General features: G+C 40.0%; 1 protein-coding gene across 12 annotated transcripts; it reads left to right on the forward strand.

Moving 5' to 3' along the window:
* The first annotated feature begins 15,519 nt into the window (after positions 1–15,519).
* LOC307142962 (THAP domain-containing protein 6-like) lies at positions 15,520–20,346 on the forward strand. 12 transcript variants are annotated; one of them, XM_079844197.1, is made up of 9 exons: positions 15,520–15,566; positions 15,724–15,791; positions 16,056–16,160; positions 16,539–16,731; positions 16,887–16,976; positions 17,331–17,586; positions 17,697–17,850; positions 18,412–18,708; positions 19,348–19,966. In XM_079844197.1, the coding sequence occupies exons 3-8, from the start codon at positions 16,081–16,083 to the stop codon at positions 18,422–18,424; spliced, it is 786 nt and encodes a 261-aa protein (XP_079700323.1). In that variant the 5' UTR covers positions 15,520–15,566; positions 15,724–15,791; positions 16,056–16,080; the 3' UTR covers positions 18,425–18,708; positions 19,348–19,966. The 12 variants fall into 12 exon arrangements, with proteins under 12 accessions (XP_079700323.1, XP_079700322.1, XP_079700318.1 ...); XM_079844196.1 differs by having other exon boundaries at positions 15,523–15,566; positions 15,724–15,744; XM_079844192.1 differs by lacking the exon at positions 15,724–15,791 and adding an exon at positions 17,967–18,043 and having other exon boundaries at positions 15,523–15,566; positions 19,348–19,965.
* The last annotated feature ends 3,889 nt before the right edge of the window (positions 20,347–24,235 follow it).

Consider the following 24,235-nt stretch of genomic DNA (forward strand, 5'->3'; position numbering starts at 1 on the left):
CTTGTGAACCCTGGAGAAAACTGCAGACAAGACGGGCTGACCGACAGAGCCTGTAAGTCACTCACCCTCTTAGCTGAGACCAGCGCTAACAGCAGTGCTGTCTTAAGAGAAAGAAACTTTAACCCTATAGCTTCCAACGGCTCAAAAGGGTGTTGAGAAAGGGCCTCTAAAACCGTAGACAAATCCCACAATGGGACCATCTGTCTGGCCACTGGCCTCTTACGTCGTGCCCCCTTCATAAAGCGACTTATTAAAGGGTGCTGACCTGCGGTCTTGTCACCAAAACCCACATGACAAGCAGATATAGCCGCTAGGTATACCTTTAACTTAGAAAAAGCTTTCCCTTTATCTAACAGATCCTGAAGGAAACATAATATGTCCCTCACTGAACTTTGAAAAGGGACAATATGACTCCGCCCACACCATACTTCAAAGACTCGCTATTTATTACTATAAAGTGAGCGAGTGGAAGAGGCTCTTGCACTCTGTATAGTGTGTACGACTGATGGGGGCAGACCTGCTGCACTTAAATTCCACCTCTCACGGGCCAGGCCCAGAGAGCTATCCTGTCTGGGTGAGGATGGTTTTCCACTCTCCGTACAGGGGATTTCCCCTGGACAATAAGTCTGCCCCCCTGTTCAATATGCCTGGAACATGGGTTGCCCTGATGGATAACAGCCTTATGTCGCACCATACAATCAGCTTTTTTGCCAACTGGTGCAGTTGAAGAGAACGTGTGCCTCCCTGTCGGTTGATATAAGCAACCACTGTGGAGTTGTCTGTTTTCACTAAAACATGCTGGCCCCTGATGAAGCTCAGAAAATGTTTCAGTGCTAGAAACACTGCCATCAATTCCAAGTAATTTATGTGCTTGTGAATCAGCTGTGGAGGCCACACCCCGTTCACAGTTCTGCCCATCAGAGTCGCTCCCCAGCCCTTTAATGAAGCGTCCGTCGTCATAGTGACTCTCGACGACACTGTCCCCAAGGGAATCCCCGATCTGAGGATCGCTGGGCTTTTCCAAGTCGGGGAGGTCAGAGTTAGCATCGCCCTCCGCGTCCTCGTCCCCCAGTTCCTCCTCCTCGTGTGCGAGAAGGCCATCGAACAGAGGAGGCATATCAGGGGATTCGGCTTCCATCATATCAGCCCAGCTCGTCGGGGTAGCTCGCTGATGGTCAGTAGCCTTAGGTTTCGCGGTGGCTCCGGCCAGACATGGGTCCTGCTGGTTAGCCACCGCCACTCTCAGCCTTCTCTCCAAAATTTTCACCGGCAATGACGCACAGTGAACACACGTTTGTGGGTCCGCAAGCGACGTTTGAGCATGCTTCACGCCCATGCACACGATGCACATGGGATGGGGGTCCCTGCCCGAGACGGTTGCTCCACATGACGATGGACACGGCCGGGGTGCAGGCTCCCTGCTTTTCGACTCATTTCCTTTGGCGGGGGTAATGACTGTTGACATAACGGCTTGAGAGAGGAGGAGTGATTCAGAGACTCGTCACAACACGTTAGTCTGATGGTTTCGTGGCTCGCTTGACGCGTAAAGCCTAACGGCAGTTTGACACCACTGAAAATTCTACCGTCGTGATAACACGCGATAGACCAAAAAGAATAGCTCACCTTGACGCGTACACTATTCGGTGTGACACTCAACACAATCCAATCCACTGATGTCGCGTTCGGTAGCGTAATCCAATGACGGCCCGCCTTTTGAACAGTTAAGAGAAATCAGCGACGAGGTCGGACGTGCTGAGAGAGCTGTTGTAGTCCCTCACGGGAAGAAAGCGAGAATGACTTTGTTAGGTCCAACCTGAGTTATATAGGTGGAGGCGGAGCCTGATCTCAGGTCGACCTGTCTGTCAAAGACAGACGTGGTGGCATAAGAGCTTCCGTAGTGGTCACGCCAAAGCGATTCCCATAGTGAAACACCGAACGAAGTTAGAAAAAGAGCATCACTCTGAGCACAGAGTAAGTCATGATCTCCTGTTTTAATGTTACAACGAATTCACAACTTGTTTGACACAAACACTGACAACTTGACTGCTGTTAGAGAATGTTTTCCAGATAATCAGCGTCAGGTTTTCATGAGTGTCCAACAGTTTTACAGCCTGTTCAACACCTGCTCAGAACAAAAGTAGTGTAGGCCTAGTTATTATTTTTTCGTTATCACACGATGACTGACATTTTGTCATATTAAACATCTCACTCTCCAAATAGGCTTAATAATTTTATTAGCACTAAATAAATTAAAGTGTATTGCATCGTTGATGTTATACGATGCTCTCTCTCTCTCTCTCTCTCTCTCTCTCTCTCTCGCGCATGTGTGGAGTGTCTGTGGGGAGCGTGTGGCGTTGAATGAGAGAGTTTTTCTAACTTTCTCTTTTATTGCGGCTTGGTTGTGTAAATCGTTTGTTTGGCAAGTGTAATATTGAGCAAGTAGAGACGCTGGCCGATATGGCGGCGTCTCAAAGTTTGGATGATTTAACGCGGAAGCATGGAATTAAAATCATCACTGCAGAGCGTTGTTCTGTGGAGGATTGCACAATTGCAGTCGCTGAAGTTGTTGGATATTCTAGTATGTTGTCAGCAGCTAGGATGAATAGTGCTGTAGTGATCTTTTTGAATAGTGTAGAGAAAGTTAATGATGTTGTAGTGAAAGGGATTGTCGTCAACAGTGCGTTTACTCCGGTAATGCCGTTAGTCCAGCCGGCTAAAAGGATTATGCTTTCAAATGTACCGCCGTTCATCAGAGATGAGATGATTGAAAGGGAATTGATGAGACATGGTAAAGTTGTGTCTAAAATCAGGAAGATTGCTTTAGGGAGTAAGTTACCTCAGTTGAAACATGTGGTTTCATTTAGAAGACAGACACATATGATTCTAAAAAATGAGAATGAAGAGCTAAGCTTAGCCATGCAATTTAAGGTGGACAATTACGATTATGTGATTTATGCAACGTCAGAAAGTATGAAGTGCTTTGGCTGTGGGCAGGAGGGACATATAATTCGTGCTTGTCCTGAGAAGGTTGATTCAGTAATGCCTCTAAATGAGAATGAAACAAATTTGGGTAGAAATGAAGAACAGAGACAGTCAGAAACTGGTGAAAGATCGAGGGCTGACACAGAAAATGGAGATGGAAATATTAATGAAGTTGAAAAGGAAAACTTGGAAGAGGTTGTGAATGAGGCTATAAAAGCAAACATGAAAAAGTTTGAGGCAACTGATTCTTTGGTTGTAATTGGAGGTGAGGAAGATCTGGAAATGGTAGAAGATGAAAGTGTGTTTAAAACACCTGCAATTAAACGGAAATTGCAGGAAAAAGGCTGTGGGAAGAGAGGTAGGAAAGAAATAGGCGGTGAAGTATCAGGAAAAGATGTTGAAAATTCTGAGATTCAGATGGAATCAGATAATGTTGATGAGTCTCAATCTGCCCCAGAAAGTGGGAGTGATTCTTCAGGATCTGTGAGTTCAGCCTCACAAAAAAAGATCTGCTAGAAGTGATTATACGATTGACAGAATAAGAAAATTCTTACAAACAACTAAGGGAATGAAAGGAGTGAGAGTGGAAGAGTATTTCCCGGATCGAGAATTGTTTGTCAATTCAGCCAAAATGTCAATGAAAGAGAACGGTGCAAGCAGTTTGACTGATCAAGAGATTTACAGATTGAAAAAATGTGTGCAATAGATTAAAATGAATATACTTAATGATGAATTTGAAACAGATTGATTTCTTTATTTTTCTTGTGTTGTATTTTTGGTTGTTTTGCCCAATTCTGGTCTCTATTCATACATTTATGAACACGCTAAGATTGGGCACACTCAATGTAAATGGAGTACGAGAAAGTGGGAAGAGAACAAAGCTTTTTGAATTAATAAAACAAAAGAAATATGATGTGATGTTGGTTCAAGAGACCCATAGTGATGCAAAAAATGAGACTGATTGGAAAATGGGATGGGATGGAGAAGTTATTTTAAGTCATAAAAGTTCATCTAGTGGTGGTGTAGCTGTTCTTTTTCAAAAACACATGAAACCTTTATCATATGAAGTTGAACACATTGTTGAAGGGCAACTATTGAAAGTTAGAGCAAAATTTGAAAAATTAGTTTTAGTTTTTTTTAAATATTTATGCTCCTGTTTGTGGTCCTGAGAGGGTTTATTTTTTGAAAAAATTGAATGATGCTCTCTCTAGTTTGGAACAAGAAGAGTATATGTTTATGGGAGGAGACTTTAACTGCACAGCAGATGCTAAAGTAGATAGGAACCATAAAGAGCCTCATATTGCATCTCAGCCTGAAATGTTGAAAATCATTGCTGAACATGATCTCTATGATATCTGGAGAATATTGCATAAGAATGAAAGACAATATACATGGGCACAGGCAAGAGAGAATTTAATTACTTTGGCTTACTCTGACCACTGTTTAGTTGAATGTAATATTTATATAGCAAATATAAAACCCAAAAGTGCTTATTGGCACTTTAATGTCTTATTGTTGCAAGATAAGTCTTTTATTGAGACATTTACATATTTTTGGAAGCAGTTTGGGTTGAAAAAGCATGAATATAGATCTTTACAACAGTGGTGGGATTGTGGTAAAGTGGAAATACAGCAACTGTGCCGGCAGTACACACTCAATGTTTCCAGGGACATTTCCAGGTCAATGAAAAACCTGGAGATTGAAATTGTGGAACTGCAGAATTCAACAGCATCCACGGGAAACCAAGGGCATAGTGAGCTACTCAAATCCAAAAAGAGTAAGTTAGATGAACTGTTAGGTGTTAAAGCACAGGGCGCACTGGTCCGCTCTCGATTTCAGAGCATTGAGCAGATGGATGGCCCGACTAAGTTCTTCTTTGGTCTAGAAAAAAAGAATGGTCAAAGTCGTTATATTCACTCGCTATACTCAATAACTGGAACAGACATAACAGAGCCTAATGAGATTAGAAAAAGGGCGGTGTCTTTTTATTCAGAATTGTATAGGAGTGAGAGCCCAGAAGTGGATGAGTCAGTCAATGAGTTTCATACAGGGTTGCCAAAAGTGCCGAATGAAGTGAATGCTGAACTTCAGAAGCCCATTTCCATAGCAGAATTGCAGATTGCACTGCAGAGCATGGAATGTGGCAGGGCACCTGGGATGGATGGTCTCCCCATTGACTTTTACAAGGCTTTTTGGGCAGTAATAGGGGATGACTTGCTTGCAGTACTGAGTGAGAGTCTGGCTGATGGCTTGCTACCACTGAGCTGCAGAAGGGCAGTCATAACCCTGCTGCCAAAGAAGGGAGATTTGAAGGATATGAAGAATTGGCAACCCGTTTCACTTCTGTGCACTGATTTGAAAATGTTATCCAAAGTTTTGGCAATAAGACTGAGGGAGGTAATTGGTCGGGTCATTCATCACGATCAGACGTACTGTGTGCCTAAGAGGTCTATCTTTGATAATATATTTTTGAATCGAGATAGTTTGGAAGTATCTAGGTTATTGGGTTTAAATACTGGTCTTATTTCCATAGATCAGGAAAAGGCGTTTGATCGGGTTGAGCACGGCTATCTCTGGCGTACACTGGAGGAGTTTGGGTTCAACTCAGGTTTTATTGCTATGATCAAGGTTTTGTATCAGGACATTGAGAGTGTGCTGAAGATAAATGGAGGTTTGTGTGCACCTTTTAAAGTCAAAAGAGGGATCAGACAGGGATGTGCATTGTCAGATATGTTGTATGCCTTGGCGATTGAACCTTTGTTGGTAAAAATCAGAAATAATGTTGAAGGCTGGTCGATACCACAATCAGGTGAAAAAGTCAAATTATCAGCTTATGCTGATGATATTATTGTTATGATTAAAGATCAAAATGATATATTGATGTTAAAGAAAATTATTGATGATTTTGGCATTATTTCTTCAGCCAAAGTAAACTGGCCTAAAAGTGAGGCATTGGTGTGTGGTAAATGGGATGGAGTTCCTCCTAGTTTACCAGGAGGCCTGTCCTGGAGAAATGATGGAATTAAGTATCTGGGAGTTTATCTTGGGAATGAGTCTATGATACAAAAAAATTGGGAAGGTATTTTAGAAAAAGTAAAAGGGAAATTAGACAATGGAAGTTGCTTTTGCCAAAGATGTCTTTTAGAGGGAGAGTTATAGTTATTAACAATTTGGTTGCATCAATGTTATGGCACCGTTTGACTTGTATTGATCCTCCTATTGGGCTTTTGGCAAAACTACAAGCCATTTTAGTAGACTTTTTCTGGAGTGGATTTCACTGGATTGCCCAGAGCGTACTGTTTCTCCCCACGGAGAAGGGCGGACAAGGACTCATACATCTGGCCAGCAGAAGAGCGACTTTTCGATTGTTGTTTATACAGAGATACTTGACTGGACCAGAGAATTTGGTATGGAGGAAAGTAGGTGACAATCTTTAATCAAGTGAGTGGATTGAATTTGAACTCAGGACTCTTTCTAACAGACTTCGGCAAACTACAGTTGAATACGTCGATTCAATTCTACAAAGGACTTTTTAAAGCAGCACTAGGTAACTTTTCAACCTTTATAATATATTTTCAAACCTCTTGTGATGATACATCGACTTACAATAGGTTGAATGACACGTCTGCCATCGCCTGAGGAGGTCTGTATCGTTTTTATTCGTACTTTTAAACTTCGGGTTTCGGGTAGTAACCCGAGAAAAAAAAGAACTACAAAATTCGACTGCTTTACGGCATATACGTCACTTCCACCACCACCCCCACTTCCTTAAATTCGGACGTGCAAGCCAAACTATCATTTGTTTGCCGAATGTTATAGTCATGGCCGAAGCAGCACAGAAAAATAAGAAAGCAAAGGTTTTGTCGGAGGAAAGCAAAAAGAGGAAACGAGAAAGTGATCGGATTAAAGGCAGGATGAGGATCAACATTGGGCCAGCGTTTGCTCGTTGGCGTGAGCTGAAGGAGGAGGGGCTACATTCTTGCAAGTAAATACATATGATAAGACGTACAAAATCATATTTTAGGATACCTAACATGTCTGTGATATTGGTTTATTTGTCTTGCCTCAAACTATAATGCAAATCGATTTTTCAAATTTGCAGATTCATCTATGGTAGCTTGATATTATAATATTGACGATATATGGTTATTATTACCTACCACAAAAACATTGAATTGAAGTATCATATAGATTCTGTAAAACGGGAACCAATAGACTAGGCTACTATAATGACACTGGCTTGTAAACGTGAGCATCGCGATCATTTGGCGTTTGAAAAAAATAAAACCCATGAAATTATATTCATATGACATGCTGAAACATATGCCACTGTACCTGGGATGAAGACATTTCACACGCGACGCAAGCAGAACACCTGCATGTGAACTCCGGCAGTGTTCAGGGCTATCATGGTTGTCATGTCAACAAATGCACGTGCGATGCATCCCCTGACAGAGTTTACGACAGTAGTAGAGGACAATACTGTTTCCCAACTGTAGGGGGACCCCGAGAGCAAAAACTACCTAGTGCTGCTTTAATGTCTGGCAACTTTTTAAAAAACAGAGGCAAGACACAACATCTCTGTACTGGCTGCTTGAGGAACCTCTTGTTCATGGAGCGAGGTTGGATGTGACTTGTGAAGCCACACCAGGACTATCTCAAATACTGTGTTCATCCAAAACATTAAAGTTACATCATTTAATGGACATTGGTGGCCCTGAGCTATGTAACGCTCAATCAGTGGCATCTCATTTGGGAATTCAATCTGTACGACAAGTTGGAAAAGTGTTAGATTTGTTAATGCAAAGGTTGTCAGTAGAAGAAAAAATGTTGTTGAAAGAATATTATAACGGCAAAGTGGTTTATACTACTACAGATCCATTTCCAATAATGTTAATTACTCCTGATTTAAAGGGTTTAAGTGGCGTTTTTTTGGATTTGAAAAGTCTGGAGAATTTGAATTTTCAAGATGTTCAAAGTAAAGTGTTATATAAATGCTGTGTAAAGGTTTTAAACAAAACAATTCTTAAAGAACGAAAGGATACAGTGTGGAGAGAAAAACTGGGGTTGGAAGATGATGTTAAACCTGTATGGAGAATTCTTTATAAGTCACCATTAGAAAAGCACACTGGTGATCTTCAATGGAAAATATTGCACGGCACAGTTGCTGTTAATGCATTTGTGAGCGTTATTAATTCCAATGTGTCTGATGAATGTCCTTTCTGTAAAATAAGGGAAACGATTTTTCACTGCTTTTTAGAATGCTTAAGATTAATGAATTTGTTTAGTATACTCAAGTTAATGTTTCTTAATTTTGGTGACAACTTCTCCAGTCAGAATTTCATTCTCGGTCCATGTTATAGAGCGGCACAAAAACGCAAAGGTCAACTGCTAAATTTCTTGGTTGGACAAGCTAAAAGAGCTATATATATATATATATATATATATATATATATATATATATATCAAGGAAAATAAAACTAGAAGGTATAGTGGGGCAAAAAGTTGAGACTGTTTTTAAAAATTTGGTGAAAAGTCGGGTTCTGATTGATTTTAAGTTTTATAAGTTGGTTAATGATTATGAAGGTTTTTTGCAAAGGTGGGGACATAATGAAGCTATTTGCACAGTTGTGGATGGAATGTTGTTTTTTGATTTGGCATTGCAATAAGTATGTGACAAGAGTGTGATTAGAATGTAACAGTTACAATGTGAAGCTCTGAGAAATAAAAGTTGTTGTGAAAAACTCAAAACTCTCTCTCTCTCTCTCTCTCTCACACACTCACACTCACACTCACACTCACACTCACACTCACACTCACACTCACACACACACACACACACACAAATGAATTAATGGAAATTTAAGTCTGGTCTTGTTTTAAAGAAGACACTCAGCAGATTATTGCTGAAGTGAAAGCAATTCAAAATATGAAAGTATGAAAAAGTTATGGAAGTTTAAATTTACTGTAAATGAAAAATACTGTACTAAATATTTTTATTTTATACAAAATATATATTTTACAAAAATGTTTTACTCTAAAATTACTATAAATAGCCACCGGGTGTTATCCACATTTCATTGGTAGTTTTTTTTATACATTTTCCTGTAAATTTCTGTCCAAATATCACTTACATAACAAAACAGTCACCAAATACCAGTCACCAGACCTTTCCGATGATATGTGTTTTGTCAAGATTAGAAAAGACTTTGATTATAAAGTGGTTAAAATACATTTTGTAATATGAAATATGACACCGCCCACTAGGGGGAGGAGAATTTAGATTAGTGTTTCCATGGTAACGCAACGTCCGATTTCAAAACGGTTTTCACAGGATGAATTTTGAGTTCCTAAGCTTTCGAATGATACCTATGATTTATGATAATTACTCAAATATATGATTCGACAAAAAGGTGATCAATAAAAGAGCGGCAGGCGTCCCGCCAATTGTGTTCAGTGATCCTTACCAAACACAACAACACCCCCATTGTTGTGTTTGGGTGGGGGGTTGGAGATGTCACTCTTGCCTGTCTTCAAAACTTGAGAGCCCTGCTAAATAAGCGTTTCATCTTTATAAATGTTTCATTCACAGTTACTGCCTTTCATAAAGACCTTACTGTCACACTTCTTATCTGCATCTCTTCTCGTTCAGTTAAATACATTTGTCTGTTATTTGATCCAAATTATCTTAATGGTTAATCAATTAATCATTTGGTACACCAATAGATTTCTATAGCTATTGATAATAGACATAGTTTTGTTTAAACATAACTTTGTTTCTAATTTCCGGTATCGATTACCAAATTAAATGATTAATTTTTACATTAAAAGCAATTTTATCTTAGATTATAAGGTGTGTGTGTGTGTGTGTGTGTGGCCTGGTAAACTCTACATTATGGGCACGAAATGTCCCCATAAAGATGGCAATATCCTAAATCCTGGTCAGGCTTATAAATCATACAGAATTAGTTTTTTTGAAAATGTAAAAATGCAGAAATGTTTCTGTGATGGGTAGGTTTAGTGTAAGGGTAAATAATATAGAGGGGGGGGGGGGCAGAAATATTTGCAATTTGTAAATAGAGAAGAATAGAGTATAAGGGAGAGGAAATAGTCAATGAAGGTGAAACATCATACTGATCAGAAATCAGAAGAAGGGAGACAGATGGTATCAAATATAGCATTTTACATTACAGTATGTATGCCATGTGATACTGTAAATTGTCACATTACTGTAACTCACCCTTATAAAGCTCAACTACAATACAGATTCAGTCATATGGCACAGTGAGAAGTGAGAACATTTATTGGCAGCAAACTCTGTTATAGCACAGAACCTCATGGCTGTGTCATAGCTGTATCACACCTTTTGATAACACACTGAATACTATCACAAACATTATGGATTCAATTACATAAGTTAGGTAATGTAAGTGTATTTTCTAATGAGGCATATGTAGCCTGTGTTAGATAATTCAGCAATGAGGGAGATTTGAAACATGTATCTTGCATTGTTTGCTGTTGAATGAACTGATTGTTAAAAGTACTAAATTGAAAGATCACACTGTTGTTTTTCAGTGATTAAACCAAATGTTCTCATTACATATTATAATAATCTTGTGTTTGAAACAATGATTACGGTATGTGGAATATGAGCATGAGATCAGGTTTTGAAAGAATGACTAGCTGTGTTACAATTGTGATCAGTTTGGATTTTTGTACTAAGTGTTTTGAAAATGTACACCTTACTTGTAAATGTAAAATACTACCAAAGCGAATACATTTTTTTAAAAATACAAACATAATGGCCTTTATACACTATTGAAAACTTAGTTTATGTATGCAAACATACAAGACCCAAGTTTACAAAAGCAGGATCACCCACCTCAATGACCACACGAAGAAGAATTTATCTGGCAACAATGTGGCATTAAAAAACAGAAACGACTGACATTGTCATTAAACACTATTTTCTATACATCACGACAGTAACTTCCTTTAATACAGAATGCACATCCTATGGGTGCAGTTAGTACTTGAGAAATGCATTTGTTCTGTATTTTAATCAGAAAGATACTGTAGATACAGTATGAGAGGGTAACACTTGAAATGAGCTTCTGTCACACTGAATGTGCTGTTACCTCGTCTGTTGTTTTGCCTGCATCCTTCTGCAACAAATGTGCACTGTGGCTTCCTGGAAAATATGAATTATTGATTACTAATATTCAAAAGTTAAAGTCAAAAATTGCTTGAATTCACATAGTCTATTCCTTCCCTTCTTTATTTCTGACACCAGCAGATTCACTGATAGGAGTCATGCTGAAGCACAGCAGATACATTCAAATTCAATTACAGTTAAAACGTCTCAAAATACATTTGATAAATAAATAAAAATTGTATTATGCTTACCTGAGTAAATTCAAACTCCCAGTCCAGCGCAATATACAGTATAGTAGTGCCCCCCCCCCCCCCCACACACACACTTTATAACAATTATGAATATAAATCAAACTGCAGATTTGACAACACCTACAAAAGGCATATCCTGGTGTTTTACAACTGATTAAACTGTCTATCATTAATGTTAACCCTGGTCATTTACTACTTACCATGAACACAATTATTCCACAGTCTGGAGTGTCGACTCTTCTGCTTTGATAAGTTAATGTTTGACAGACTCTTTAAACAATTAACTACAGTAGGTAGCGATCCTGTCGTTCGCTGATATTAAAGTTATTAACAAACCTACCTCATTTTAGCCATAGACATTATTATGTCTATGATTTTAGCTCTGCCGACATCATCACTGTACACGCTGCTGTAGCCCGGTCATCATCTGATTGGTTGCTGTCACTCTTTGGATGCTAGTGATTGGAGATCGTGAAGCGGCAGGTACCGCCTACTTTGGCAGGTTGTCTGGTTCATTGATATATATAATAAAGGCTAGATGTCTCGTCCGCGCTGCTGGCCAATGGAGGTCGACGTCCGCACCTGGCGGCCATCTTGTCACAGGCAGCTCGCTCACTCGTGCGAGCGACGATGCGAGCGACGCATTGCAAACTATAGTGAATGTGAACTTGCATATGACATATGCAGTCCCCAAATTATTATTTTGGACAGAAAAATTAAATCCACTTTTAAATTAGATTAAAATGTTCCTATTAAGTTATTATAGAGAACAACAAACTTGTTCAGTGTAGACCAGGGTTATTCAAATCTTGCCCTGGAGGGCAAATGCACTGCAGATTTTAGCTCTAACCCTAATCAAACACACCTGAACATGCTAAACAAGGTCTTTCGGATCATTAGAAAATCACAGGTAGGTGAGTTTGAATAATCATTTTAATCTAATTTAAAAGTGGATTTAATTTTTCTGTCCAAAATAATAATTTGGGGACTGCATATGTCATATTTGCAATGCGTCGCTCGCATGCAGTGTAGACACGATGTAAAAAGCAACCTATGATGGCAGGACCCCGGTCCGTGTAACGCTTCACAATTCAATTTTCAGACCATAGGCTATAGTGCAAATGCAAAAAATAAAATATTGAAACAAACGTCCATTTTTTCCTTTTTCTCGGTTACTTCATCAGTGGATTTTTGCCATTTTCTCTCCTTTTCTCAAATTTCCTTTTGCTAAATTATGACTTAAGAAATTATCTTTTGAATAAATTGAAATCTAACCGATTTTATTTTCCTTCTATTTTTTCCCCCAATTTACGTGGACTGTGCCATATAACGTTAGCGGGGGGAGGTCGCGGACTGTTTTACATCGTTTATTTAGGCTATAGCCTGTGTGCACGTTGAGAAGTAACTTATAGTTTAAAAGGCTAACACAGAGGACGCCATAGTTTTTATTGTTAATAACTGTGCTAAATGTAGAATTCAGGTCTGGCCATCGGGAGCAGCGGGCAAAACGGTGGCCTGGCTACTTATTTCGCCCGCTGCTTTGTATTTATCTATACTTATTTGTTATTAGTAGGCTACACATACACACACACACACACACACTCACGTGCACGCATGCACAAACACATACACACACACACACACACACACACACACACACACACACACACACACACACACACACACACACACACACACACACACACTCACGTGCACGCATGCACACACACACACACACACCTACTTTATTATATTGATGCATGCCTCGATGTACCCGAATGATTTAAGGACTTGCCATTTGATAATTAAACGTTACAAATTATGAATCCGCTACTCTTGACTTGCAGCATATCATTATATAGCCTACATATACATAGGCATATCAAAGCCTATCATTCTCGGCTAACGGCTTGTAATGAACTGAGTTAATGACTGCTAAATTTAAGGGCAAGAGAAGATGTGAGAAGCAGTATATTCAATGAAAAGTTCAATGTTGCCGTGGAAACGAAGAATGATGATCACTAAGTGAAAACATCGGCAAAGGAGTTTATTTAGGCCCAAATATTTTGTATGTTTGCATGTAGGCTAGGTTAAGATGTGAATAAAAGCTAACAAAAAATTGCTGAACTTTATAACTTTAACAAAATTATAAAGAAAGAAAAAGTGGAAAGACAGTCACAGACATAGGCTACCAATTCAGATAGATTTTAAACATTTTGCCTTATGTAAATATTACGGTGACGCATTGCTGCCACATACATATTATTTTTTTCACTCAATTATGTCATAATAACGAGATCTTATGGAAAAGAGACTACTGTCTCAATGTGACTACCCTGGTAAAACAAAGGACAAATAAAAAAAAAATCTTATGTCGTTAAAACAACATCTTTTCTCGTAATAACGAGATCTTATGTCGTAAAAACAACATAATTGTCTCGTAATAACGAGATCTTATGTCGTTAAAACGACATATTTTTCTCATTAAAACGACATGTATTTTCTCCTAATAGGGTGTTGTATAGTGATGTGTGTATATATGTCTGTATCCACATTAGAGAATGTATTTAGCCCATGCCTTTGTCACACTTGTTTGAAAGCAGAAAAATATCATCCGCTGCCTGTATCAGTGGCAGTGCCCATAGCACGAAATTGTTGTAATTTATTGATTGAAGCCTGCAGTTCATAACAGCCATGGGTAACAGGTGCCATGGATCACTAATGATAAGCGTGTAACTTTAACCTAGTAATGATGGACCCCGGTGCAGCCACAAATATCATAACTGTCTATAATAGGCCTATTGTAATTAAGACTTATATTCAAAAAATTTATTAAAAACAGAAAGACGCTATTTCAGCCTTAGGCTACTCAAAGGCAGCGGAAACATGGCCAGTGGGTTCGTTACGCATGCCAATCCATTCCCGGCATTCTTGGTTTGCTTCTTATGTATTAAATATACAGGCAATTAGATGAACCTTGATCAAAATTAAAATACAATTTATAGAAAACTAAATTCACTTCAAAGAAATTATTTCTGCAAAACAAAACTCAACAAAAATCATGTCTGGCACAGTCCACGTAAATTGGGGGGGAAAAATAGAAGGAAAATAAAATCGGTTAGATTTCAATTTATTCAAAAGATAATTTCTTAAGTCATAATTTAGCAAAAGGAAATTTGAAAAATGGAGAGAAAATGGCAAAAATCCACTGATGAAGTAACCGAGAAAAAGGAAAAAATGGACGTTTGTTTCAATATTTTATTTTTTGCATTTGCACTATATGGTCTGAAAATTGAATTGTGAAGCGTTACACGGACCCGGTCCTATAGCCTATATACAGATAATGGGTTGCTAATAAGTGCTAACGTGGCTTGTTGTTTAGATATGTAATGAACAATTAGCAAAAGAACATCTCAAAAAGGGTTATTATACAGAAACTCACCTGTTCACCGCTCATTTCGTCAGCTGGAAAAGTGTTGGTTTCAGGGTTTCTCGGGGGAGACCTAAGTGTAAATTGACCCAAAGCGCCATCTGCTGTTTTGGAAGAGGAAGTTGCTCTACATTTGTGAGAAAATCTGCGCGAGCTGCATTTGTGAGAAAATCTGCGGGAGCTGCATTTGTGAGAAAATCTGCGCGAGCTGCATTTGTGAGAAAATCTGCGCGAGCTGCATTTGTGAGAAAATCTGTGCGAGTCTTGTAACAGACAGATATTGCATTTGTATTGACTAGATTTGTTCAAAGGTTACATGTAATTTGTAGGATGGTTTGTATTTATTTGTGAGATATGATGTGTGCTCACTCATTTATTATTTGCAAAACACAACACATGTTTGTTACTCCTCTGCGTTCTCGCTCAAACTGACTTTGTATATGCACATCACTTTCTATTTGTTTGCAAGTCGAGATTTCCTTTGCGAAGCAGATAGTGTTTGTTTGCAAAATGCTGGATTTGTTTGTTTAATTATGGCACAAATTTTATTCCATATGCTGCCAGCTGCCGTTTTTTTTCTGAACCCCTGCTGGTATCGACCATAGACCGTAAAAAAAGGGGTATCAACAATCACAGATATACATAATAAAAGCTAGATGTCTTAAGGCGGAGTCACTATCGTCATCACCGGCGGCCATCTTGTCACAGGCAAGCGTTCTGGCTCTGTGGTAACGTTATCTGATGTAAGGTGAGTGATCTGCACAAACACAAATACTCTTATCTCGCTGAAATCTTGACAGATTTACAAATTGTTTGGATTTTTACAAACTTTATTAACGTGGCTATATTTCTGGATGCTTGAATATGTTGAAATTGCAGCTTTTCTTTTCTTTTTAATCGTGCAGCATAGTATCACGGCTATTTGGGCAAGTTATCAAGACTGAGACCACAATCGAGCTGTTCAATTATTACGGTTTTACTGACACCAATAACGATTTTATGACAACTAATCTTTTGTCTAGATTACAATCTTTGTGAATGTGGTTGTAGTTATTAGCTGGCTAATAACAATAAGCTTTGAGTGAGACCTAACTTAGTAGTTACAGTTTAGCTGCTAACGTTACCCAGCAATTTTACATCAGTAGTAGAGGCAGAATTGCTCTTTCTTTTAAAATTTAAGTTGCACATGATTTCCAATCGGTTTGGTTTGTTAAAAACGTCTTACATTATGATACAGGGAATTGCTGGCTTTATAGAAGAAGATGCCAGACTTTTGTGCAGCCTATGGATGCTCCAATCGCCGTAGTCTCAAAACGAGAGCCCGTGGGATCACCTTTCACCTGTAAGATGTTAATATTATGATTATATTTGGGATAATCGTTAGTTACTTAGTGGATGTATGTACAATACAGGTCCTGTTACACAGGAAAAGCGGGGCTATGACATAATAGTATTACAAGATTGTTGTTGACCCAAAGCTTTTACACAATCGCAGAATGTTTCTTTTGGACACCTTTTTATAACTAGTTTAGTGTGGTTGTCTTATTCTAAAGTACATACATGCATACATGTGCACACGCACATTTAAACATACAATTACCCCAAACATATGATAATTTAGGTGTGTATTTTTGTCCTTACCCTTAATGTTGAAAGAAGGAAAAAAGGGATGGAAATGTTGACAATTTATATATCTGAGTACATTTCTCACCTTTTTAAGGTTTCCCAAATCCGGAAAGATGAGGAGGCAGTGGGAACTTGCCCTAAGAAGGGTTGATTTTGTTGCCTCTGACAGGACACTGCTCTGCAGTGAGCACTTCAGGAGTGAGGACTTTGACAGAACGGGGCAGAATGTCCGGCTTAAAGAGGGTGTTGTGCCAAACATTTTCAACTTTCCAGCTCATCTTCAAAGGGTATGTGTATCATTGACCAACAATAATTCAAGGTGTATAAGATTGATATATCAATATGTGATTAAATGTCACTTTAGTTTTTTGTTTCTGCAAGTTATATAATGTGTTTATTACAGCACATTTTAGACACTCAAAACTTCTTTACTTTATTTTAGCTGGTAGCAACCGGAAACACAACCACCTCTAGAAGAGCGGAAGACAACCTGCCAATGGACTTGTCTCAGGATGTACCTAAACCTGATGTTGTGAGTGTTTGCATGGGGATGTCAAACAAATGAGAGCATCCTGTGGCTTGTTATATTAAATCCTTTATCTTGGTGTTAGTAGTCTAAGAGCCCAATATTATTTGAGGTGGTACTCTGTGTAAAAAGTTTGAGAACTACTGGCTATCTCAGCAAACATATTTTGCCTTATAACTGGACAAGCCTATACAATTTCTTAAATGTATGCTGTTATGTTGTTTTTTGGAGAATTGGAGAGCCTAAACATGTATTTGTGCTCACAGAATTGAAAAGTGAAGATTGAATTGTTAAAAAAGTAACTTATTCATTTCCATATTACTATTATTTATATATTTGTATATTTTGGCAAAACAACAGGGAGCCACTGGAGATAGGAGTTTGAGCCTCAAGTGGCAGGCCACTGACCACTTGTATGCGTTGCCTGCTTGCCCTAAGGCTATAAAGGCCAAACTTGAAGAATCCTCCGCGCAATTGAGGAAACTGCAGCGGGAGAAGAGTAATGCTTTGAGGAGAGAAAACAGGGCCAAGATGAACATGCAGGCTCTTCTGGAGGAACTGAAGGAGAAAAATCTCATCAACAAAGAGCTGAAAGACAACCTTGAATGCTACTCAGGTAAAATAAAAATATTACATTGAATATTTTGTGTATTTTATGTTCTTTGTTGACTTCCTAGTTACTATTTAAAGGATACCTACTGAATCACTTTGCTAATTGAATTTCAGATCTTCCGGTTCATCTCCTGTCGAGGCAGGGTGTAGAGTACACCAAGGCCCAGAGAGATTTTGCCCTTACACTCCATCTGCATGGTCCAAAGGCATATCACTACCTGAGAGATACCCTACATATTCACCTGCCACATCCCAGTTCATTGCAAAGGTATTCTTCATTAGCACTACAGACAATATTCTCATGAATGGTTAAACTTACTGATCTAATAGCTCATGTCTCGTGCTGATACATGTTGAGATTATAGCTATTTTTTGTATGTCCAGTGTCCACAATAGGGATGCTTGGGTTAGTGGTTAAATGGCTACGTGGTTAAATGTCTTCAACTCCATCAGAGCATCCGGTAGGGTTCATCATTTATATTTACCAGCCGCTACACTAAGTGACACAAAGTGTCAGCAAATGCTTGTATTGTTTTCAGTTTGTTGGTCCATATGTTGTTATTTTTGGTAAAATGTGTTTTCTGAAGACATACACAGTACCTGGAAGTGTCACAAACCATTTTGAGTATTTAAAAAATGCCTGTGAATTTATCACCACTGATACAGTCTGAATTGTATGATTATGTCATTCAACTTAATTTATGTGGAAAGATCACTCAGGGGTGGCTAGTTCTAATAAATCTTTTTTTCTTTTTTTTTTAAGAATAAAAATTTGAAAGCATGTATTGAATATCTGTGTACTATACTCGTATATCTTTTGTTTTTTAAGGTGGCTGGAATAACAACCCTAATGCCAGCCAGTTCAAGTACATCTTTAGGAAGCTGATGGCCCGTTGTGGGGTTGTTTAACCATGCAGAGGGAATGTGACGGCGCAGGATGACACAGAGTCCCTACCAGCTGTCATCGACACCTCTACAAGGCTGTCAGCTGTAAATATGTCCTCTGCAGCAGGAGGAGAAGATCTTCCATCCCCGTTTGCTGACATTCCTGCCCTAGTACATGACCACAGCTACCTTTCCGTCCTCTTCAATGGTCTTGTGGACAACACGCTCGTGTACATTTCAGGTAAAGGCTGACTGAAAGTCGATTTTGCCTATAACTGATAGTGCCAAAAGTCAAATTCTGGGGGAAAACAATAGCCGCGTTTCCACCGCAGGAACTTTCCCCAGGAACTAGGAACTTTGGGGTGGTACTCGGTGTGTTTCGACCGCAGGAACCAGGGTCTAAATTAAGTTCCGGGTAAATATTTCCCCCTCCAAACGGCCCTGCTCCCGGGCTAGTACTTTTTCAAAGTTCGGGAACTTTCGGGGGTGGGACTTGGGCGCTGAACATGCTGATTGGTTGAACTCACGCAGCGTTTTATTTCAACCGGCATTTTTAAAAGGCTTTTGCGAGGTTCATTCGTTCAGTAAATATCAGTCTTGCTCTTTCTGTCTGATGGCACGCGTTCATCTCAGCCATCTCACGGTCAATGTCCGTAATATCTGATAATAACATACGTTGTCTTATTTTAAATCTAGCTTTACGAGCTTTCAGATTACGCTCCTGGAAAAAGTTCCTGGTACAAATTGTTCCGGGTAATTTCGGTGGAAACGCGGCTAATCTCACGATAGTCCAAAAAGAGAAATGTTCCCTTAATTTCCCCATGCTTATTAATGATTATTGTTATAAGTTATGATATTATTATACTAACTCAAATTTCAGGATTTGTTGTGCGACGGGCTCTGAAGAAGCTGTCCTGTGACGTCTGCCGTGCCAGCCTGGTGACAGACGCTGCATCTGCCATCAAGGATCAGAGCTACCACCTGCTGACTTCAAAAAAAAAATGGAGGTCTGGTGATTCCATCAGAAGGCACAGTGAGGGCAGCAGAGTGGGTCCTTCATCAGGCATCAGCAAGTACCAGACGATCACAGCCCATCAAACTGCTAGAGGTCGTGTACATCGTACGGAAGAGGATAGGGTCAGAGGATGTGTTTGCGCAGTATGGCATAGACAGCCACCACCATACACTGTTAACGTTAGTTGTGTCCCTGTTTTTTAAGCTACGGCTGCACCACATCGCTAAAGTTACTAACCTTAGCTTACAGAGCAACAACATGCGACAGAAGCTAAATAAAACTGTCCTTTTCAAAGGGCATTAGCCCAAGATATGTTTTTTGGGTATTTTTATTTTTTTATTTTTACCTCTGTCCTCCACAGTAGTGTAGTTCTCTCTACAGGGTGGGGATTTCAACATGCAGCATTTCTTTTATGTATATTTGTAAAGGGGACTCTTGTACCTATTTTGTATTTCAAATAAATGTCACTTTTTATAATAGTTTAAAAATAGAGACTTTGGTGTAATTATTCCATATTTTGTGTAGTCATTCTATATCAGAACCCCTGACATACAATCCAAATAGTCTACAAGAAACTTCAGAGTGTTACCTTTCATTTGAGACCTGGGGCCTGTACCATGATGGTAGTTTGACAAACTCAGGGTTACAGGATTAGTTTCGAGTTGACAAAACCAAACCAATCTATTCAGGCTTTGTTGGTCTCATGATGCTGATCATCAGCTTTCTCTATCAATTCAGGCTTTGATCCTGAGTTTAGCTCTGACATCAGTAGTGAACAGCCAATCACATGCTGTGGATCAGTGAAACTGAAATTCATTTCTCTCTTCTGCAGAATATTACATGATTGAAAAATATTAAGAATTTAAACAAATAGACAGGAAGAAAAGAGCTGTCTATGAAAGTGGACAACTTTAAGAAAAATCTTACTTAGTCAGTGCAAGTAAAAGTTATGAAGTTAGTTTAGTTGATAGAGATAATTGAACATTTAAACTCACATGTAGTCATTTGTATAGCTTTAATTATTGATTTTAAAGCTTATTTGTATGACCTTTGTATAGGCTATTTATATTAATTTTAACTATGTGCCTATTAATGATTGATTAACTAAAATTATACATGTGTAATGGATTAAGGGTATAATAATTACTTAATTGATATCTAAGTCATTCAAAATTATTATTATAATAAATAAGCATTGTTAAAAGCCAGACACTTTAGTCTTTAAAAACCATTTGCTATGTAGTAATTTGGAGTAGAAACTGGGGGAGTGACTTTATTGCATCATAGATGTGTCACTTTGCTCACAAGTGATTGGTCCAATTTCAGTTTGAGATCTCTTATCCAGAACATAACCTGCCCTGGGGCCTATACCATGAAGCCGGTTTAGCTGGCTAGCCAGATATGTTTAAGCTTAGTTTGTGCCAATCCTGGGTTTTAGGTAACATTAAAGTGGTTTGGCTTTTAGCCGTGTTCATCTCCATAGTAACTTATGCTCCACAGATAACCTGGGGCCTATACCATGAAGCCGGTTTAGCTGGCTAGCCAGATATGTTTAGATTCAAGATTCAAGAGTTTTATTTGTCACATACACAGTTATATACACAATATACAACTGGCAGTGAAATGTAAACAGGTCCGCTCCATGGACAGTGCAAATAACAGTTACAAGAAATTAAATAGAAATAGAATAAAATTAGAATAAAAAGTATTAACATAAGTAGAATTATAAATAAATCAAATAAAAGATAAAAATAGGAAATAAGATAAAAATAAAAATATAAAAAAATATGTGGATATGATAAGTGAGATAAACTGTAGACTTAAAAATAAGTGGTTAACATAAAATATATAATATGTATATATAAAGAAGTATAATGTGCAAGGTTTATTACAGGTTGTTACGCAGTAACAATAGGGACGTAAAGTGCAGTGCAATTGCAGTATGTGGATGTTAATGTTAAAAGACTGTATGTTTATGTGTGTGCGGGGGTGAAGTGAGTCACGTGACTGAGTTCAGGAGTCTGATGGCCTGGGGGAAGAAACTCCTCCTGAGTCTTTCAGTTTTTGCCATCAGGCTACGGAAGCGCTTACCAGATGGCAGCAGGGTGAAGTGAGAGTTTGCAGGGTGATTAATGTCTCTGATGATTTTAGTAGCTCTACCTCTGCAGCGTTTGGTGTAGATGTCCTGCAGAGACGGGAGAGCTGAGCCTGAGATGCGCTCGGATAAGCGCACCACTCTTTGCAGGGCTTTGCAGTCGTGACTGGTGCTGTTCCCGTACCACGCTGTGATGCACTGAGTCAGGACACTTTCTATCGCCCCTCGATAGAAAGTTTTCAGGATGGCTGGTGAAACCCTGAATTTCCTCAGCTGGCGCAGGTGGTACAGTCTTTGCCTGGCTTTTTTCACCTGTGTCTGGATGTGTGTAGTCCAGGTCAGATCCTCGGAGATGTTCACTCCCAGGTATTTGAAGCTGCTCACTCTCTCTACCGGTGTCCCGCTGATCATGAGAGGGGAGTATGACCGATGCTGTCTCTTCCTGAAGTCCACAATCAGTTCTTTGGTCTTGTTAACATTCAGAGAGAGACAGTTGTCCTGGCACCATGATGTCAGTTGCTCCACTTCGTCCAAGTATGCCGTCTCATTGTTGTTGGAGATGAGACCCAGGACAACAGTATCATCAGCAAACTTGATGATCGAGGTGGAGCTGTGTGTGGACAAACAGTCATGGGTGTAGAGAGAGTAGAGCAGGGGACTCAGCACACAGCCCTGTGGAGCTCCAACACTCAGGGTGATGGAGGTGGAGGTGAACTGGCCTACTCTCACCGCCTGGGGTCTGCCAGTGAGGAAATCTTCAATCCAGAGGCAGAGAGAAGAATTCAGGCCTAGATCCAGGAGTTTGTGTGTTAGCTTAATGGGAACTATGGTGTTAAAGGCTGAGCTATAGTCAATAAATAGCAGCCTGACATAGTTCCCACTTTTGCTGTCGATGTGAGTGAGGCAGGAGTGAAGGACGTGAGAAATGGCATCTTCAGTCGATCTATTGGGACGATAGGCAAACTGAAGAGGGTCCAAAGTGTCAGGAATGGAGGAGCAAATGTTGTTTTTAATGAGTCTCTCAAAGACCTTCATGACTAAAGATGTGAGAGCCACTGGACGATAGTCATTTAGGCAAGAGGGTTTACTGATCTTAGGTACAGGGATGATGGAGGATCGTTTGAAGGAGGTGGGGACAACAGATGTAGCAAGGGACTCGTTGAATATGGATGTAAAGAGCCCTGCGAGCTGATCAGCACAGGACCGCAGAACACGACCTGAAATACCATCCGGCCCAGCAGCTTTCCTGACATCCACACGTTTGAGTGCCCTCCGAACCTCGTCCTCCGAGACAGAGATCACGTGACCGTTGCTGCTCTGAGGGACTCTCTCTGACGCGTCACTCGCCGGAGTCGCGCTGCCGCGATTACCATCAAAGCGAGCGTAGAAAGAGTTTAACTCGTTCACCAGCAACGGATCAGCTCTCACCTCTGCAGAGGATTTAGTTCCAAAAGCACAGATGGTTCTCAGTCCCTGCCACATCCGCCGGGAGTCGTTGAGTTGGAAATGAGATTCCACTCGGTCTTTATAGCGGAGTTTTGCGGCTTTAACGGCGCGCCGGAGGTCGTAACATGAAGCTTTGTACTCCCTCATATCCCCCGTTTGGAGACCGGCATTGTAAGCGGTGGTGCGCGAGTTTACTGCAGTGCGAATTGAACTGTCCACCCACGGTTTCTGATTAGGGAAGGACGTTATAGTTATTGTTTGTGTGGCTTGCTCTGTCAGTGTGTTAATAAAGCAGAGCGCCACTTCTGTGAACTCGCTGACGTCTTCAGAACTCGCGCGGAACATGTCCCAGTCGACGTCATCAAGAGCTGCCTGTAGCGTGATCTCTGAATGGGATGACCAGCGTTTGACTTCCCTCCTCACCGGGGGCTCTTGAACGAGCCTTTGTTTATATTCCGGTGTGAGGAAAATGGCGGCATGGTCCGATTTGCCAAAAGCTGGCTGTGAACGAGCTTTGTAGGCGTTCTTAAACGGAGAGTAGCAATGATCCAGTGTGTTTGCTCCTCGTGTGGGACAGGAGACATGCTGGTGAAAGTTTGGCAATACTTTCTTTAGGTTTGCTTTGTTAAAATCACCCGCGACGATGAAAGCAGCGTCGGGGTGTTTGTTTATGAAGCCGCTGGTCACATCATGGAGGGCAGATAAAGCCAGCCCCGTGTCTGCTTGTGGTGGAATATAAACGGCAGTAGCGATGACCGAGGAAAACTCCCTCGGCAGGTAGAAAGGCCGGCACATGAGAGTTAAATGTTCCAAGTGAGGCGAGCAGGATCGCGAAAGAATGGAGATGTTCCTAGGATCGCACCATTTCTTGTTTATCATGAAACACACTCCACCGCCTTTAGATTTCCCGGCCTCGGCTGTTCTGTCCATCCGAAAAACAGAGAAGTTCTCGGACGGCGTCACGGCTGTATCCGGGACCGCTGGCGTGAGCCATGTTTCGGACAGACAATAGATGTTGCAGTCTCTCATGTCCCGTTGAAAACTTATCCTGGCTCTAAGATCGTCCATCTTATTCTCCAAGGATTGGACATTTGCGAGCAAAATGCTCGGGAGAGGAGGACTGAATGCTCTTTTTCTCAGTCTGTTGCGGATCCCAGCGCGTTTCCCGCGGTGTTTTTTGAATCTTCGCCGTCGACTCGAGTGGCCATTGTT

Source organism: Gobio gobio (assembly GCF_949357685.1).
Source record: "Gobio gobio genome assembly, chromosome: 19".
In the NCBI taxonomy this organism is placed as follows: Eukaryota; Metazoa; Chordata; class Actinopteri; order Cypriniformes; family Gobionidae; genus Gobio; species Gobio gobio.